This window comes from Myotis nattereri (genome assembly GCF_964212035.1).
Source record: "Myotis nattereri genome assembly, chromosome: 12".
NCBI lineage: Eukaryota > Metazoa > Chordata > Mammalia > Chiroptera > Vespertilionidae > Myotis > Myotis nattereri.
Window position 1 is genome coordinate 52,229,983 of NC_138087.1, and position 20,161 is coordinate 52,250,143.

Sequence of the window (20,161 nt, forward strand, 5' to 3'; positions counted from 1 at the left end):
GAGAGCTCAAGAGAGAGAGGAACTCTTTGGGGACTGTAGCCAGGCGCTTAACCAATGAACCCTTCAAGACCTCATGTGCTTGCAGTGGCTTCACCCCCTTAGCCAATTATCTTTTTCCCAGGGTAGACTGGCAAACAAGGACCTTCCCTATGACACCCAGACTTCACTGCACATGTGCTTATCTTCCTCTTTGTTGGGTTCCTTCCCCCAGTGATCTGCAGGGTATGGACAGGTGGTTCCCTGGGAAGCTTGAAGCTGTAGTTTCCTGGTGAAGCTGCCCAGATGACCATGCTTATTATGTCTGGCCTCCCCTTTGCTCTCTTCATATTATTAATATTAATAACTAGCTAATTATGACAATAACTGAAAGAAAAGCCTGAACAGGGTTGTCAAAATTTATGAAGTGGAGATGGACATTGTAACAAAACAGCAATAGAAGGCACAGCAGGAAGGCAGCAAATTCTCTGCTCATTCTTCACCAACCCCGCCATCCTTTCTGGAAATGCTCCTACTTTGGTATGAAGTCTAGGAGCACACTCTAAGGCAGTCCTAAAGAAAAGGAGTGTATTGGCTTCTGCTCAAGATGGCGGAGGAGGTAAACAATGTGCTCACCTCCTCCCTCGACCACATCAAAATTACAACTAAACTACAGAACCATCACTGAGAATCACCTGAAGTCTAGCTGAAAAGAAGTTCTATAACCAAGGATATACAGAAAAAGCCCCATCAAGGGAGTTGAGAAACAAAACGATTATTATAAAGAAAAGAAGTTTCTTACAGATATACGAAAAAGTCTCCCACAACAAGGGCAAAGTCATGGTAGTTCTGGTTTAGATGGAAGAAAGGCTTCTTCCAACATTTTCATAGTCTCTTGTTCAAAAGTCTGAATTAACTGCAGGACTAAGAGTGTGAGGATAGGACCACTCCACAGCATCAGTAACAATTACAGTGGATTCAGCAAGCAAAGTTAGAAATAAAGAGATATTTCCATGGTCCTTTTTCCAGGTTCTTGCTAAGACAGTAGGCAGTATGGCAGAAAAGAGAAAGCAAAAGGAGCTAAAGAGAAAAAAAGTGAGGCCAGGTAGCAGGAAAGTACCCACCAGCAGGTTGTCATACACACTTTGTACACTAACTCCTTGTCTGAGGTGGTAATCAAACCGTTGCCTTCATTATGACCTGACATTTGGTAATTTTCCACTTTTCCCCACATTGCCAATGGAATGTAAATCCCAAGGGAGTAAGCCAGATGTCTGGATGGTCAACCATCATATTCTCAGGGATTAGAAGAGAACACAGTAGGTAACAGATACTCAACAAAGGTATGCTGAATGAAAGGAAGGGATGCCTTCCTTCTCTGTCTTAGCAACAATAAAATTCAATGATTTTTAAGAGTTGTGAAACTATCACCATATCTAATTTGGGTACCATTGTAATTAACCTAGTATTAATAACAAGAACAAAGGAGCAAAGAAGGCCAGCTATTACAGGCATGTCATTTGGGCAGCTTCACCAGGAAGCTAAAGCTTTACATTCCCCAGGGGGCCACCGATCTGTTCCCCACAGATTGCAGGGGGAAGGGACTGGACAGGGAGAAGGATATACGGACGCATGCCCAGTAAAGTACCCGGGAAGGTACCTGTCTGTCAGTCACACCTGGGAACAGATCATTGGCCAGAGTGGGCATAGCCACTGCAAGAAGGAGGACATTTGGGATAGTTAATTCTCTAAACAAAGAAGCTCTTGTACTCTTGGTTCCTCTTATGCTTTAGGGACTCTGATTGCTCGAGGTGTGCTCCCCAGTATTTGCCCTCATTAGTGTTTCCACTCTCTGACTGAATCCTGACTGATAGAATATACTTGTCACAATTAAGGTTGACCCATAAAATCCACAGCTTCCAAGAGAAAAAACAGGAGATATAGAAACTTTATCAATCTAATAGAAAACAGAAAAAGATGGGGAGAAAACAAAAAGTTTATGGACCCATGTATATGCACTGTAGGGGTGGGAAAGAGATTAACCAGGACCTTATATGCACATATGCATAGCCCATGGACACAGACAGTAGCTGATGAAGGCCTAGGAGGGGCCGGTGTGGGGTGAAGGGGGTCAATGGGAAAAACAAAACAAAGGAAATATCTGTAATACTTTCAACAATAAAGATAAATTTAAAAAAAAGAAATGAACAGTAAAGATACAAACCAACTAAATGATAAAAGTTGCCTCTGGTGAGGGACTTGAAATAAAGCCTCTATGGTACCTTTAACATTCAAAATGAAGATAATATACATAGTGTTCTTCAGCTTGCTTTTTGTTTTACTTATTTTTAAAAAAGATTTTTTTTTTTTATTGATTTCAGAGAGGAAGGGAGAGGGAGAGATAGAAACATCAATGATGAGAGAAAATCATTGATCGGCTGCCTCCTGCAGGCCCCACGCTGGGGGGATTGAGCTTGCAACCCAGGCATGTGCCTTGACCAGGATTTGAACCATGCCCTCCTGGTTCATAGATCAATGCTTAACCACTGAGCCATACCAGTCAGACTAGAATTTTTAAAGACATTTTACTTATCTTTTGGTTATTTTTACTGTGGTTGCATTGTAACTGTAAATTAAATCTAACATATGCATTAAAAACTATCCTACCTATGCACTCCCACAGCATACTATGGTTTTCCATCAAAGCACTTGCCACACTTTATTATCTATTGTTTATTTAGTTACCTGCCTTCACATATGCACTCTAATCTCAATCAAGGCAGGGACCATTTCTATCTCGTTCACTATGAATTCCTTAGTCCTAACATGATGCTTCCTATTAGGTTATATATGCAGAAATATGGGTAAATTATCTCCAATGCTAGCATAAGGCCTGACACGTGAGTTGTTTATTGAATCAATATGAAAGAATGGAATTCACACCAGTTTGTTAGTGTTTCACCCATTCCAGGAAATTCTAAAAGAATGTCTTGCATGGGCTTACAGTCTTCAGGGGCGGAAGCTACTCTGTAGTCACTAGGATGTTATTTTGTGACTTCACTCTGAGCACAACTAGAAAGTGGAGGTTCACTGTTGGTGGTATACTCTCACTCCTCACTCCACAGCCTGTAGTCTGGTTTTGCAGACATTTAGCAGAAAAGTTATCCAACTGCTTTTTAAAAATATATATGTTTTATTGATTTTTTACAGAGAGGAAGGGAGAGGGATAGAGAGTTAGAAACATCAATGAGAGAGAAACATCGATCAGCTGCCTCCTGCACCCCCCCCCACTGGGGATGTGCCCGCAACTCAGGTACATGCCCTTGACCGGAATCGAACCTGGGATCCTTCAGTCCGCAGGCTGATGCTCCATCCACCCAGCCAAAGTGGTTAGGGCGGTTATCCAAATGCTTAAATGCAATTTCCAAAAACTGACTCACATCAGGAAAGGCATGTAGGCACTGGGAGTCTGAAAAGAAATTGCCAGATCCACTCACCTGAATTCCCTCCCAGTACCATCTCCCTTCTGTTTCCCAAAGTCTGCGCTTACCTCCAGCACAAAGCACTTCAATACGGGGGGGGGGGGGGGGGGGGAAATGGGGGGGATAACGACGCATATGTAATACCTTAATCAATAAAGAAAAAAAATCAGTAAAAAAACATTATTCACTGTAAAAATAAATAAAATATACCATGAAGTATATTAAAAAAAAGGCATTTCAATACAAATGTACCTAATGGCCATTATCCATCATCATATGCATCAAAAGCTGAATGGAAACACCTGAATTAAAGCCTAAAGTCATTCAGTCCAAGTCTCCTTCGCACATTTTCAGTTATTTTGGAAGTGACCTGCAGAGTCAGCATGAACTTTCTTGCAGCTCTGAGTGTTTTGTAATCATTTGTGTACATCTGTCCTCACCCCTGTCCCATCCCCAACACCGTGGGCTGTGAAGTATTTAAAGGCAGGGCCTGTATCTTATTTCTGAATCGCTGATGTCAGCACAAAACAGTAGCCATAACTACTAATAGAAATAAATGGACAGCGACTTGTTTCTTCAGCTTCGAATCTAAATAGATGTGTACCCCTAAGTAAGTCATTTCACCTCACTGAGACTCAGTTTCCCCAGTTGGGTCCTCAAGTGTCAGGGCCAGCCTGACAGGGTTGAGCCGGGCTGAGGCAGGGAGGTGGGAATTGAGAAAAGAAAGAAAGACAGGAAAGCGGGGTCGGGAGGACCCCAGTTCTCTTGATGACCTGAAGCGAGTTTATTAGCTATACAATCCTATTTATACACAACACACTGAATCGGAGGTCTGTCAAGAGGAATGTGTTCTTTGTTCCTCTTAATCTCTAAGGGAGAGATACAGCAGAAGGACAAGTTCTCAGTACAGCAGATCTCAGTAAATAGGTACAGACTTCTGGGCAAGCTATGAAAGGCTGTTCTCATTCTACAAATGTTACTCCCATTCTACTGATAATCGCCATCCACACAAGTCTGGGAAAACTGTGTGGATAAGGGTCCCAGCCTTGCTAGCCCCTGCAGGTGCAAGGACCTTGCCAGCTTACATCTGGCCCCCAACACTCAAGGTCAGCCTCAAACTCTGACAACCACTAGTCCAGTGGTTCCCAACCTTTTTTTGGCCATGCCCCACCTAAGCATCTCTAAAATCTTGATGCCCGCCCCCGCGACATATAATTCTTATTATTCAAAAAGTGAACTTCTATTCACGTGGAGGAAGCCTAAAAGGCCATTAACTTGGTCTAAACAAGCTTCCAAAGAACATGACATCCATGAAAGAGAAAAATAAAAGAACAAAAGGGCAGCTGCAGTACTGAGGAAGAAATTGTTAAAAAAAAATAATATGAAATGATATGAAAAAATAGCAAATAAAGTTTCAAAACTGGAATGCATAAATATATCACAATATATATTTACATACTGTATATGAGGCCCTTAGAACCACAAGAAATGCAAAAACTTCACTGTTAATAACTCATTCTTGAATTGCCCCCCTTCAAAATCAAATTGCCCCCCTGGGGGCGTGTGCCCCACGTTGGGAACCACTGCTCTAGTCTGAAATGCTGTGGGGATCTTGCCACAAACCCCGCGTTCCCAGCAGGCTACCCGTGTTGATTAAAAGAAGGGGTAATAAAACCAACGGGAAAACACGTCCTGAACAGGTTTCCTGTCCTAAGGGGGGGCGCCCCTGCCGACCACTCACCCTCCTTAAACCAGGGGGCCATGTAGCTCAGGATGTAGGTAGGGTCCAGAATCTTGGTGACATAGTCCTGGAAGGCGTGCAGATTCCGCCGCTCCTCGGCCGTCATGCCTGCAGCTGGGCTCCCGCAAAGGCCCTCCTCACCAGCGCCCCACTTTTAAAGCGCACAGCGAGCAGGAGGCGCTTTTTCAGGATGCCGGCGGGGAGAGGCAGAGCTGCCGGGGAAATCGAAACCGCAACTAGCGGAGAGGGGCAGGGCAACGCCAGGGCGCAGCCTCCCCGCCCCGCCTTCCCCACGCGGTTTCCTTTCCTCTCCAGCTCCCTGCTTTTCCCACCAGTGGGGACCCGTGGGGATTGCTTTTTTGATTTTCATTTTATCTTTTTTTTTTTGTTTTGCTAATATAGGGGTAAAGTTTAGATTAAATAAAGTGCACAGATTTGAAGGGTACAATCCTGAGTTTTCAGAAGCGTTTACAGTGGAACCGCTTCCCCCGGGTTGTGCGGGCGTATGTTTAACTTCACAGGAAACTGCCACCTGTTTTCCCAGATCCTTACCACTTGCATTCCCACCGGTAGAGTAAGAGGAAGGAACTAGATACACACCCAGTAAATACACACCCTGGCCAGTTTTCTTGTTTATGTAACTTGGTGTATTGTGGTTCTAATTTTTAACTCCTCGATAATTAATGATGTTGGGCACATCCTCATGTACTTATTGGCCACTTTTTTTTTTTTTTTTTGGTGTGTGAAGCATTTGCTCCTCGGTTTTGCCTGAGTGGTTTTTGTTAGTATTATGGGTTTACAGGTTTATTTATTTATTCTGGAAACAAGCCCATTGTCAAATATATGTATCTCAAATGTCTTCTCCTCGTCTGTGATTTACCGTTTAATTTTCTTAAAGGTGTCTTGAGCAAAAGTTTGTTTTGGTGAAATCAAAACTTCAGTTTTTTCTCTGTGCACTGCTTTTTGTGTCTTCTAATAAATCTTTGCCTACTCCTAGGTCATTAAGGTATTCTTTGTCTTTTATTTCTTTGACATTTAGGTCTATGATAATTTCAAATTAATTTTGTTGTGCTATGAGGCAGGGGGTCAATGTTTCATTTTTTACTTCTAATTGTTACAGCACAAAGTATTTCATTTGTTGAAAATTTTTTCTGCTCCCATTGAATAGCTTTGGCACCTTTGTAAAAAAAAAAATCAATTGACTGTATGTATGCAGGTGTATTTTTAACTCTAATTAGTTCCATTTATCTGTGCGCTGACACTGCTTTATTCTGCTTTGTAAAGATTATACTGGATCTCTGCATTTTGTTATGACATAAGAATAAATGTCAATTTCCCCCACTTGCCACACACAGGTGATTAGGGTTTTGACCAGGACGGCATTGAACCTATAGATAAACTTTGGGAGAATTGACATTTTAACAACATTGAATTCTAATCTATGAATTTGTTTTCTATACTTTCCCTCAGTAGTATTTTAAGTTTTAACAGTACAGGTTTTGCCCTGGCCAGTGTGGTTCAGTTGGTTGGGGTGCTGTCCTGTATACCAAAGGTGGCCAGTTTGATCCCCGGTGTCAGGGCACATACTGGGTTAGGGTGCATGAGGGAGGTAGCTGATCAATGTTTCTCTCCCTTAACTATTTTATGTTCTTTGATGCTACTCTAAATAAAATTGTTTCTAAGGTTTCATTTTCAAATTGTTTGTTGATAGTAGATAGAAATACAAGTTTGTTATTTTTTACCTTGTTTTATGCAACACTGCTAAATTCACTTAATTGGTTCTAGGAATTGTTCTGTAGATTCCTTAAATTTTCCTAGGTAAATAGTCATGTAACTTGTGAATACATGGTTTTTACTTCTTCCTTTCCAATCTTTTAAAAATTTTTTAAAATATTTTATTGATTTCAGAGAGGGAGAGGGAAACGGAAACATCAACAATGAGAATCAGTAATCAACTGCTTCCTGCACGCCCCCTACTGGGTATTGAGTCTGCGACCCGGGCATGTGCCCTTGACCAGAATAGAACCCCAGCACCCTCTGTCTGCAAGCCAACTCTATCCACTGAGCCAAATCAGCTAGGGCTCCTTTCCAATCTTTATGTCCTGTATTTTGTTCCCTCATTACACCACCCATGACCTCCAATAACAAGTTGAATTAAAGTGGTGAGGGGGTGACATCCTTATTACTAATTTCAGTGGGGAAATGATCTGTTTCACTTTAATTACAATGTTGGGCATAGGTTTTTCTCAGATGCCCTTTATCAGATTGATATTCTTTTATTCCAGGTTTACTCTGCTTTTATCATAAATGGGTGTTGAATTTTTCAAATTTTTTTAAAATGTATTTTTATTGATTTCAGGGAGGGAGAGATAGAAACATCAATGATGAGAATCATCCATCAGCCTCCTCCTGCACACTCCTTAATGGGGGTGGAGCCTGGAACCTGGGCATGTGCCCTTGACCAAAATCAAACACGGGACCCTTCAGTGTGCAGGCTGATGCTCTATCCACTAAGCCAAACCGGCTAGGGCCAAATGTGGTGTGTTTTTTTTTTTGCATCAATTGAGGTGATCATATATCAATTAACAAAGTGAATTTCATTGATTTTTAAAAAATATATATTGATTGATTTTAGAGAGGAAGGGAGAGGGAGACAGAAACATCAATGATGAGAGAGAATCATTGATAGGCTGCCTCCTGCATGCCCCCCACTGGGGATTAAGCCTGCAACCCAGGCATGTGCCCTTGACCAGAATCGAACCCAGGACCCTTCAGTCCTCAGGCCAATGCTCTATCCACTGAGACGAACCAACCAGGGCGAATTTCATTGATTCAACCTAATCTCTGGGATAAATCCCATTTGGTCATGATATAGCACTTTTAATTCAATTTGCTATTTTTTTGTGTGTTAATAAGAGATATTGGTCTATTTCTCTTATAATGTAAGGATTATGCTGGTCAAGAGTGTAATACGTCTTAAATGTTTAAAAGAATTCACAACGAAACTATTTGGCTTGGAGTTTTCTTTGAAGATACCTTGATTCAATTTCTTTACTAGATATACAGCAATTCTGATTTTAAATTTTATCAAGTCAGTTTTGGTAAGTTGTGCTTTTTAAGGAATTTGACCATTTCCTCTAAATTATTAAATTTACTGGCATAGTTATTTTTATATTCCTACTGATCAAAAAATCAGTGTTGCCAAGAATTTAATAATTTCTATTTTTTCAAAAAATCAACTTTGACTTTGATACTTTAAATTATTTTATTTTCTATTTAATACATTTCTAATCATTATTCTTTTCTCTTACTTCCTTTGGGTTTAATTTGCTTTTACTAGTTTGTTAAGGTGTAAGTTTAGATGACCAATTTTATACATTTTTCTTTCCAATATAAGTATTTGAGGCTATAAATTTCCTTTCTCAGCTGAGTTCTAGCATCCCCATCACTTGATATTATGCTGTTTTCAATGTCATTCCTTTTTAGTGTATATTATTCCTGTGATTTCTTCTTTAACCTATGAGTTAATTATAGAAGTGTGTTTATTTTTCAAATATTGGGAATTTCCTAAACATTTGAGGGTTATTGACTTCTGATTTTAGTGTTGAGATGTTCATTATGTTTTAAGACTTTGATCTTTTGAAATTTATTGAAACTTGTTTTATAGCCCAGCATATAGACTGGATCATCATTTAAGAATATTTATGTTGCAGTTCTTGGGTAATGCTTTATAAATATCAATTAGGTTAAGTTACAGTTGGCTCTAGTCGCCTACATTAATACTTACTTTTTGTCTACTTGTTCTGTCAAGTACTGACAGGGGGTGTTAAAATCTCCAACTATGGATATTTATTTGTCCATTTGTCCCTTTCGTCCTATTGGTTTTTGCACCATAATTTGATAGCTGTTATTAGATGTATAACATTTAAGGGTGTGATGGTACCATGTATTAAGATGGGGTTTCATTGTGTTTAACTGAAAACATCATGTAAAATCAGAATGTGGAAAAAAACTACAGTCATTTTATAATTTTAAAATATAGTCCTTGGTCAACTAGTCTTCCCATAATTTGTCATCAATTTCTGAACTTATTAAAAATTGTCAAATCAGAAAAGAACACAGTCCTGCAGATTCCGTGATTCGCCCCAATGAGAACAGGATTGTATTTCTGACCTCAAGACTGTAAAATAATATTATGTGGTTTAAGTCAATATCATGCCAGTAATCTGGCCCCCAAAACTTTGTATTAAATCAGTTTCTATTCACTCAAAAAAAAAAAAAAAATTGTCAAATCAATGTTAGATTCTTGTCATTTTAAACCAGTTTCCTACTGCCCTTAAGATAAACACAAACTCTAAACATGGCCTACAAAGCTTGGCCCCAAAGTCTTTGGCCTTTAGCTAACCCAGTCTTGGACTACTTCAGGCTTCCCTTCTGCCTTTGGACCTTTGCACATCTTTTCCTTTCATAACAACTCCATGTCTACCTATTTACTGGATTTCAGTTCAACCATCACTTCCACTTGAGAGTAGAGCCCTATTGTATGCTTTTAGAGCAAATTATACTTTCTCACCAGAGAACTTAGTTATATGTCATCTGTTTTGTTCTATCACTGAGTCCCTAGTACAGAACCCATCACACAGCAAGTATTCCAATTTCTGTTAACAATGAATGAACATGGTAGCAAGGTCAATTTGAAGGCTAAGTTTAGATTTAATCCAAGTTCTGCTGTTCACTGGCAATCCTACATCACACTACAGATGTAGAGCAATTTTTATCTCTAAAACTGGATAAAACAAACACAGTCACTTTGTGTAAAAGAACTACCAATGTAAAAGTCTGGCAAGGGTTTTTGTTTGTTTTTAGTAAGCTAAATGCCACATAACTGCATTTTTCTGTAGAAGGCAAATATTATACTTTTCACAATCAGGTTAAATAACTAAAATAAAATTGTGAAATGCACCTCACCTGAAATTCAGAATTTATAACACAAGTATATCCTTAATTATTTTTTAGTAAAATAGTTTGACTTAAAAATTTATCAGCCACTCACTATATAGGAAAATTTCTAGATTTTAAAGTGTTACTGTTTATTTTTTTCTTTCGTTGATTATACACTTTTTTACTGGCAGATCAGATAAACAAGTATATAAAAGAAATATTTAAACTATTCTTTTGGCAGAGGATAAACTGTGCAGATTAAATGTCTCAATTTAACCTTAAGTAATGGTTTGGAATCATACAAATTTTTAAGAAGAAAAATAAAGACTATCTAAACAGATTCTCTTAGTTTATAACACACTTCCAGAATAACTCTCAGAAAAAAAAATTCAAAAATACTCTACTTTAAAATTGTCAATACCATATGGCTTTATGAAATAACTTCTAAAATTATATATTTTTATTTAAAAAGGATCCCAAGTTTTAAATAAACTGCTAGCAATAACAATTTCTTCACTTAAAAGTGCATATTTGAGGGTGCGACATACTTTTTGAACAAATAATTTTTACAAATTTTTAACACATAAAAAAAAATAAATCACAAAATATTTTTAAGGGGGAAAAGTTTTCACCAAAACTCATCTTTATATAGATTGCAATAGATGACACTTATCCTTTTTCTTCTTTTTATAGCATCAGAATTCTCAATGAGGTGCTTTGGCAGTTTTAAGATATATCATAGTCTCCACCAAGACATACCGGCATTAATGATTTCCGTGGAGATGACAATTGCCTTGATGACTCAGTGTGAATAGACACATTTCTGGGCTGGTTCTCCAAATCAGCAGCAAAGGTGCTCTCTTCCCTTACATTGAGAGTTTGTTCAAGTGAAGCTGGCTGGAGTGGAATATTATCTACAGTTTTGTTGGCATTATTTAAGTCGTTAAGAGTGGTAATATCACACTCTTTGTCCAGAACACTGACTTCATCTTCTATTGTAACTATATCTTCAGTTTCAAATGTTTCCAAAGGAGCCAAAAATTCACTTTGTAGAGGGTCTTGAGGACCACTATTGTCACATTCTGTATCCTCCTTTACTTCAGAATCCTTATCACTATCGCTGTCAATGGTAATTACAACTGGGGAATGTGAAGCACTATCTCCATGGTGTTTCTTATGCTTCTTCTTATGTTTCTTCTTTTTCTTTTTATGATGTCTATTTGTATCAGTAGCTTTCCCTTCATAAATTATCTCTACACTTAGGCTCCGGGTCCTCCTTTTCCTCTTCTTGTGTTTTGTCTCTCTGTCTGATGATCGGCTATCTGAAAAACTATCACTCTCATTTTTATAATTTCCACCCAATTTTGATGAAGATTTTTGGCAATGACCTTCCTTTACTTTAGAAGTAAACTCACGAGATGGTTGAGCCACTTCGTTAGTACCCTCCAAATGTCGTGTTTTGTATTTTCGTTTCCCTCCAGGCTTTTCATTTCTTACCCGGTCCGGCCCTGTAGATGCAGTCTTTGATCTATTACTAGATAGGCTCCTTGACCTGTGCCTTTCATAGTAGTAATATTTTCTTTCACTGTGATTATTTTTTTTCCTAGCATTTGTTCTTTCAGAAAAGGATTGAATTCTAAATTCTGGACTTGAAGATTGTCTGGAATAATGAGCTCTAGACAGAGTTCTCCTCCTGTAAGATGACTCATAGCCATCTCTATCCTTGTTTCTACTATAGTAAGTATACTCCCACTTATATCTCCGTCCATAATTATTTTTTAAATAATAATGATCTCTAGTTCTGCTCTGTGATCTTCTTTTACTATGATCACTGCTACGAGATCTTGATCTGCTTGTGCTTTCACTACTTAGAGAAAGAGTTTGGCTTTTTCTCGACCAACTACTATCTCTAGTTCTTGATCTTTTTTTGTCTCTTCTACTTCTAGGTTTACTACTCTCCCTACTTCTGGATCGTTTTCTTTTCATTCTTTTCTTTCCATGATGCCTTCTACGATTCTTCTGATCATGCCCACTTCTACTCTGGGAACGTGAATCTGAACTTCTCGATCTTCCTCTCCTTCTGTGTCTATGGTTATATGGGGAATATACTCTGTCTCCTCTGACAGATGAGCTCAGGTCTCTGGGAGAGGACAATGATGTACATTGTTTCTCTTCCTTCTTTGACTTGATTCTTGTACTGGAATCACAATGACCTTTATTTATTTGCTCATCCTTTCCAAGGACATAGCGTGGAGATGAACATCTGCTAACATCACTATCACCAGAACTGTAAGATTGTTCTTGTTCTTGCGTCTTCACAGTCTCCATTTTCTCATAAGAGCCTAATTCCTCAGAATCCGAGGACAGTTCAACAAGTTCTGGAGTCCTCTCAGCTAGTGGCTTAACAAACCCAACAATGACACAATTATCTGAAGAAGAATCACTGTCATTATTTAGGTCCTCATTGGTTTGTACTTCCTGTATCTGAGATGTGGCTCTTTCTGTTACAAGTTCTTCATCTGAACTATCAGAAGTATTTAAAAGGGAAGACATGACAGCATGTACTTGCTCTGAGCTTGAGTAAGATGGCCCTGGCGTCTCGTCATCCCATGGTGCCCGACTGACAGTGGCCACATTAACATCCATCTCTCGGGTCTCAGCCTCATCTGGGGAGATTGTTATGACAGAAGAATCCGAATGGCTACCTTCTTCGTAGGAAGGAGCAGGGCAATCATAATTAGCATGCTGATCAAAGGCTGCCATGTTAAAAGGAGACCTAGCAAAACTGATGAACTCATGTATAAAATGCTCAGTCCGATTAAGTAAAAATGGCCTTAAATCAGACACAAATGCCTGACTCTCCAAGTCATAGCGAGTAACATTACTCATAATGATGTGCTGTACTATATTTACTAAAGATCCATGAGCTCCAAAAAGAACTGTAAGTTCGCGTTTTAACCAGGGGACTAATCTGTGAAGACAAGCTGGATTTCTGCGGAAAAATTCAGCTGAAATATCCCTGTAGCGACCACCATCTTCAATATTTCTAACACGAGCACCAGCTCGATAGAGAGTTCGCCTAAAATTAATAATATCTTGTTCTTGAATTTTCCGCAAAGATCTTTCATCTGTAGTAGTTGGCCTCCTTGGAATCTGTCTCATAAATTGAGAAATTTCACCATCTCTGGGTCTTGTAGAAATGCCTAACCCTTCAAATAATACTCCACTATCTGGTGGAGTTGTTGTTCTTCTATTCATGGTTCTACTGGGTGAATAAAAAGCATTTCGTTCTCTTGTCATAGTTGTACGATAGCGAAATCTTCGACCATCAGGGGTGGCAAAAGAACCATTACATGATGAAGGCCTTAGGACGTACTCTTTGAAGTCATCTTCTGCCCTCACAGAATGGAAAATAGAATCAAAGGGCTGTTTACATAGCGGACATTCAGCTTTGTTTTTAGACCACTCTTGTACACAGCGAAAACAGAACTTATGTAAACAGCGATCTAAGTAAGACACATTATCAAACCTATCCAAGCAAATAGGACACTTAGAATCTGGAGATGCATCAGCTGGTACTGTCTGCTGCAATTTGCTAGTGCCAGCTTTGGGTGAAAAGTTGTCCATTTTATATTCCTTAGCTGCTGATGCCATTACCTGTAAAAGGGAAAAATTTACATCAATAATCCTGTAAAAGAGAAATGACCAAACTTGCAAAAAAATACAAACATACTTTGGTGAAAATAGTTCAGTAGTTCATTATCTTTAAAGGGGCAGTGTAACCTACTAACATAATACTTAAGTACAAGTTCAAAAGACAAATTGTCTGGGTTTGAATCCTGATTCCACACTAGCAGTATGCCTGTACAAGTTACTATCTCTATGCTTTAATTTCATCTGTAGATTACTGCATCACAGGGTTTGTGAAGATGTAAAAAACCCTTAGAAAAGGTGCCTAGTACATAATAAGCTCTCAAAATATTATATAACACTCTGTTATTCTTTTAAAAAATAATTTAGCCCTAGCTGGTTTGGCTCAGTGGATAGTGTCAGCCTGCGGACTGAAAGATGCTGGGTTCAATTCCAATCAAGGGCACATGCCCAGGTTGCGGGCTCCGTCCCCAGTAGGAGACATGCAGGAGACAGCCGATCAATGAGTCTCTCTCATCATTGATGTTTCTATCACTCTCTCCGTTTCCCTTCCTCTCTGAAATCAATAAAAATATATTTTTAAAAAATAATGAGAAATATTTGATATATACAAAAAAGTACAAAGAAAAATATTCCAAGAATCCATGTATCTACCACTCAGATTTAACAGCATTTTCTCTGGTTAGTCCAGATTTCTAAAAAAATCTCCCTTATGTATCCTCCTATCCTCTGTAGAAAACAAAGACCCCAAAACATGAAAGTCCTCAGTTGGTGTTATTTCTATGTATAGTTTATATCTTTCATATACATACCGCAAATAATATAGACTACTGATTTATTTGTGGTGTTGTATATGCACCTTTAAAAATAGCTTTAGTAATAACTTTCTATGGTGACAGGTGGTTACTAGGCTTATTGCGGTAATCACATAGTAGATATATAAATGTTGAATTACTATATTGTACACCTGAAAAATAATATTGTATGTCAACTATACTTGAACTTAAAAAAAAAAAGCATTAGTGAGATAATTTGCATACCAGAAAGTTCACCTGTTTAAACCAATTCTGTGTTTTTTAGTGAAATATTCTTTTAAATACAAAAAGGACTTTTAGTGAAAATTAAATTAAATACTGAATGTAAAACCACCCAAGGGTAGTACATGGCTCACAGCAAATGCTCACTAAATATTATTATGCTGTGATTATTATTACTAAACTATTGTTACTATGCTATTATAGTCAGTTAATCACTGATTTCCTTTCAACCCCCTTAAACAGCCTTTCTTAGCCTTTTTATTTAATCAAAAGTCAGCCAAAATGTATCCTGAATTATGCTTTCAGTCCCTTTCCCTTATTATCTTTCCCACAAGGATCATTAGAATCTTAAAGATTAGTTTTGTTTATTTTAAATTCATCAGTTTATATTGTCTATAGCTTAACAAATGAATTTGCCAGAGCTGAAATCTAATTTGCATTACATTTTAGCCTTATTATCTTATAAAATTCATCTAGGTGCATTTTACACAAATCATTTTATATATGTTAAATATTAGTGTCTTCCTTTACGTTTTCCTGAGCCTATTATTAATCTTAAAAAAAAAATTTTTTTAATTGATTTTAGAGAAGAGTAAGGGAGAGGGATAAAGAGAGCAGCATCAATGATGAGAGAGAATCATTGATTGGTTGCCCTCTGCATGCCAGGAATTGAACCTTAACCACCTAATTCATAGGTCGATGCTCAATCACTGAGACAAGTGGCCTGGATTATTACTCATCTTTCTCTACTCCTCTATCACAGGAACTCCCACCAGTAGTCACTGTCAAGTTAGTCAAATAACAGAACTGTGATTTTCTAAACAATAGACTCATTGGTTACACCAAGTTCTAACAAAAACAAACAAACCCCACAACAAAACTCTGAAATTGTAAAGTATTTCATCATAGATTTCAAATTAAATGTGCTCATCTAGGGCATTTTAACTTTCTCAGAGCAGTAACTTAATAGGAACTCAGGGCTGAACAAGTTTCTTCAAGGGGTCCAACTATTTCTAGTTTTCTATTTTCTACAGTGGAAATGCAAAAATCACCATTGTCCTTAAGAGAATAGAATCATAAATATAGAACACCAATCGTTTTTCTGTCAACATATTTACATTCTGAAACCTTAATATTGCATACATTTCTCAGCATTTCCTCCTATGTCTATTTTTTATTCTCCTACTCAGGAAAAAAAGCAGACAACAAACCTTTAGGATAAGGCACAACTAAAAAAATTAGCCTGCTGTAATTGGTCAAACATTGAATTAACATACCCCTAATGCCTTGGCAGAGACAGACCAAATGATTTCGAGGGGCTTATACGAGAGGTTCCCCACCCCTGCTCTCTATATAATAAAGGGGTTATTAGACTTTTAAATACATTGTTTCTAATTTTTTATTTATTGATTTTAGAGAGAGAGGAAGGAAAAGAGAAGCATCTATTTGTTGTTCCACTTATTTATACATTCATTGGTTGATTCTTTTTTTAAAAGATTTTTAAAATTGACTTTTAGAGAGAGCAAGGGAGAGGAAGAAAGAAACATCGATCAGCTGCCAGGTTCGACCCGAAACCTGGGCATGTGCCCTGACTAGGAATCCAACTGGCAACCTTTCGGTGAACCAACTGAGCGACACCAGCCAGGGCCATTGGTTGACTATAGTTTTGCATGTCACTGATTAAAAACAAACGAATCTCACCCCCAATCTTCACCACAATTACCTACCAAAACTTCCATTCACTTTCCACTTCTATTCACTAAGTCACTATTTGCCTCATCTCAGTCCCGCCCCCTTCCAGTGTAGGAAACTGCGGGCCACGAGGAAAGCCACGCTGACTGACTGGGCGAGCCGGCCCACAGTGTCTAACACTGCACGGACACTCCATCAGGCACGGACTATGTCCACGCTTCCTGTGGTTGAGAACTGCCACCGGCCAGGAGCTAACACAATCACCACGTGCATTACATTAAAACAACGAACTAAAATACTGTTATTCCCATTTTACAGACAGGCTCAGAGAGGTTAGAGTGGTTCTCAACCTTCCTAATGCCGCGACCCTTTAATACAGTTCCTCATGTTGTGGTGACCCCCAATTTCATTGTTACAAATTGAACATAATTAAAGCAGAGTGATTAATCACAGAAACAATATGTAATTATATGTGTTTTCCGATGGTCTTAGGCGACCCCGGTGAAAGGGTCGCGACCCACAGGTTGAGAACCGCTGGTTAGAGAATCCATCCGTCACACCTCTGGGAGGGGAAACGCCACGGTTCAGACTCGAACATTTAGTGCTGGTGCCCCCATCCCTCAGAGACCAAGGTCTTTCCAGGACACGGCTCGGCTTGTCGCCCTCCCCACCCCAGCACCGACCCACAGGTGCGCTGCAGGTGTCCCGCCGTGCCCGCCGAGGCCCGGACGGCCTCTCAGCTCCCGAGTCTACGGAGTCTACCGGCCTCCCTCTGGAAGGGAGCTCCTGCTCGCCCTGCCCTTCCGACCCCCGCGCCCCATTGTTCCCGACCTCACTCACCTCGGAGAAGGTCGGCGAATGCCGGGCTGGGGCACTGGTGGCCAGCTCCCGACGGCCGAGGAAGCCAGGTCGGTGACGGCAGGATCCGCGAAGGCGTACCCGGCGACTTCTCCGCGGACCCTCCGGCGTCGGGGCGTGCGGGGGCGCTTCACCCTCCTCGCGAGACAGCGGAGACCCCGGCGGCTGTTGCGACCCCTGTGACGTAAAGCGCTCATCACCAATGGTAGCTGGGAGGCGGCGGCAAGAGCCCAGCCCACCCCAAGGCCCCCCGCGCGTCAAAACAAAACACCCGCCCGCGTGGCGCATGCGCAGTAGGAGGGCGCCGGCCCCGAGGGCGGAGCCAGGTGCGCTCGGCCCTTCCCCCCGACCCACCGCGGTCCTGAAGGGAGCCCGCCGCCGACCACCCGGCAGAAATCCCAAAGCTCCCTCCCCATCACCGACCTCGATGCTAATCTCTGGAGGTTACAAAGGCAGTAACTTAACGTTCGCTCCTAACTTAGCAGGGAAACACGATAACTAGCTGGTCTCCTCCAAACCTCACCAAACTTTTCGAGCAGTTACTAAAAGACTCTAGAGCAGCGGTTCTCAACCTGTGGGTCGGGACCCCTTTGGGGGTCAAAAGACCCTTTCACAGGGGTCGCCTAAGGCCATCGGGAAACAGATATATAATTACATATTGTTTTTGTGATTTATCACTATGCTTTAATTATGTTCAATTTGTAACAATGAAAATACATCCTGCATATCAGGTATTTACGATTCATAACAGTAGCAACATTACAGTTACGAAGTAGCAACGAAAAGTAACTTTATGGTTGGGGGGGGTCACCACCACGTGAGGAGCTGTATTAAAGGGTCGCGGCATTAGGAAGGTTGAGAACCACTGCTCTAGTGTGTAAAGGAACTGAGTGACAAGGAGGTGAGGTCACTTGACCTCCTAGGTCTAGGTCCTCCAGACTCTAGAAAATAACACGGAGATGTGACTGGAAGCCAAAGCCAGGGCCCAACCAGCAGCTACAGTCTTCAGACAGAAAGCGCCAGTCTAGTCGGGATACACAGGAGCCAGCTTGAGGACATGGCCTTGAAATCTCCGCCAAATAGACCGTTTATCAAGACGGCTTCCCCCTTTCCCCACCCCGGGTCAGGGTTAAGACCCCATTGTTTGATGAGCTCGGAGATGGACGAGAGAGAGCGCTGCGCTCAGCGCGGCCCGCGGCCCGGCCTACCCCGGCCCCGGCCGCGAGCGTCCCCGACGCCGTGGGGCCGCCCCGGTGCAGCCGCGCGGGCCAACCGCCGTCCTCCCGCCTCGTATGGGACACGCGCTCCCGTTCCAAGCGCAGCAAACACCGGCTGACTGGCAGGCAGTGTGCCGGGCACGGAGGCCACGCTACTTCTTCTGAGAAGTTGCCATTTACATTAAACCAGGCACTGCGTTACCAAAGACTTGTTTCTTGAAGAAGGGCTCAGTTAACAGGGATTCCCACAACGACCTGTCACTGTTATATACATGTGGGTGGTATTGTTTCCGCCAACGATAAATATACGACAGACTCTCAATATGAGGTGGGAACAGATGCAAGAGGAAACGTTAATCCTTCCAGAGTTAGACGCCGGTGTCGTGTTTGAAATACGTATTCGTTTTTCAAATACACGTTAAAATGCACAAGACGGTACATTACCTCGCATTAAACTGCACTGCAACGGAAAGAACCCGCCGACGAGGTGCGCCTAACTCTCTAAACGGCCAAAAAGGCCATGGAAATCATGTTCTCGTTGGTTTAATCGCGGCCGGAAAGGCGGGCGAGGCCCGCGGTCCGTAAGCCCGCCCCCGCTCCGGGCGGAAGGGCCGCCCCGCGCTCGGGAAAGGCCCCTGGAGGCGAGGGGGCGGGCGCTCGTGCCCGGATGTAGGATGGCCGCCGCCGCCGCCGCCGCCGCCCGACAGCCGCCGCCCCGGAGGTCACTCTAGGCCGGCAGGCCTGCCCGTCCCCGCGGATCGCCGTGGTCTCCTTACCATGAGGCCAGTGAGTCGCCGCACCCTGGACCGGATTTATTCCGTGGTAGGTCCCGGGTCTGGCGAGGCTCCACGGTGTCGGCTCCGTCGCCCCCGGGCGGAAGCCCCCGTATTCCTTCAGCGCCCAGAAACCCCAAAACCCATTCCTGAATTAAGCTTTCCACTCCCTCCCCGGACTCCGCCTCTTCCTGGAGGACACGCTCTTCCGCTTCTTACGTCAGGACAGTGGGTGGATTCGCCTCCGGAATTCCATTTATTCGTTGGTTACTGTAATTTCCACCTTAGCAACGTACATGGCAACCAATGGGGAGAGGGCAGCGAGGAAGTACTACCCACAGTGAAATTTTTGCTGTTACTCCCCCTCTTGCATTTTTATTTTTTTATTTATTCATTCATTTATATTTTTTAGTTGCTCCTCGCGATCGTATTACTTTCCTGGGGATATGTCATCTATGCATCGACAGTAGCCGCTCGACGACAACTAAGGAAGAAATACCCTGACAAGATATTGGGGAATGAATGAAATTTTTAATTCCTCTAGATTTTATTCTATGCAAATACTTCACTTTAAGCTTACCTGACACATGTCTATATTTAAAGTAAAATCCATAATATAAAGTTTTCAAATTTATTATTGCATACAGTCCTTTATAATAAACCATGAATGTGCTAACTTTTCCAATACGTGTACTTTTAAGTTCTCATATAACAAAGCAACCTAGATCTGACAGCCTTTTGAGTATCAGATCATAGATGAAATGACGTGATTTTCCATTTAGAGTTCCCAAAA

General features: G+C 41.1%; 3 protein-coding genes across 3 annotated transcripts in view; 1 reads left to right on the forward strand and 2 right to left on the reverse strand.

The window, feature by feature from the left end:
* The window catches only part of RIGI (RNA sensor RIG-I), a 44,999-nt gene extending 39,546 nt beyond the window's left edge, over positions 1–5,453 (reverse strand). Inside the window, exon 1 of the mRNA XM_081102915.1 lies at positions 5,200–5,453. Coding sequence (XP_080959041.1) covers positions 5,200–5,305 — 106 coding nt within the window. The 5' untranslated portion in view covers positions 5,306–5,453. The remainder of the gene's footprint in view (positions 1–5,199) is intronic.
* TOPORS (TOP1 binding arginine/serine rich protein, E3 ubiquitin ligase) overlaps positions 1–19,556 on the reverse strand; it is a 49,190-nt gene extending 29,634 nt beyond the window's left edge. Inside the window, exons 1-3 of the mRNA XM_081102914.1 lie at positions 19,372–19,556; positions 17,361–17,555; positions 10,900–13,797 (exon numbers count right to left, since the gene is read on the reverse strand). Of these exons, the coding sequence (XP_080959040.1) occupies positions 10,900–13,797; positions 17,361–17,555; positions 19,372–19,374 (3,096 nt within the window). The 5' untranslated portion in view covers positions 19,375–19,556. The remainder of the gene's footprint in view (positions 1–10,899; positions 13,798–17,360; positions 17,556–19,371) is intronic.
* On the forward strand, positions 19,261–20,051 carry SMIM27 (small integral membrane protein 27). Its single transcript, XM_081102917.1, has 2 exons — positions 19,261–19,417; positions 19,781–20,051. Exons 1-2 carry the CDS (start codon positions 19,373–19,375, stop codon positions 19,892–19,894), a joined length of 159 nt encoding a protein of 52 aa, XP_080959043.1. The 5' UTR covers positions 19,261–19,372; the 3' UTR covers positions 19,895–20,051.
* Positions 20,052–20,161: the final 110 nt, after the last annotated feature.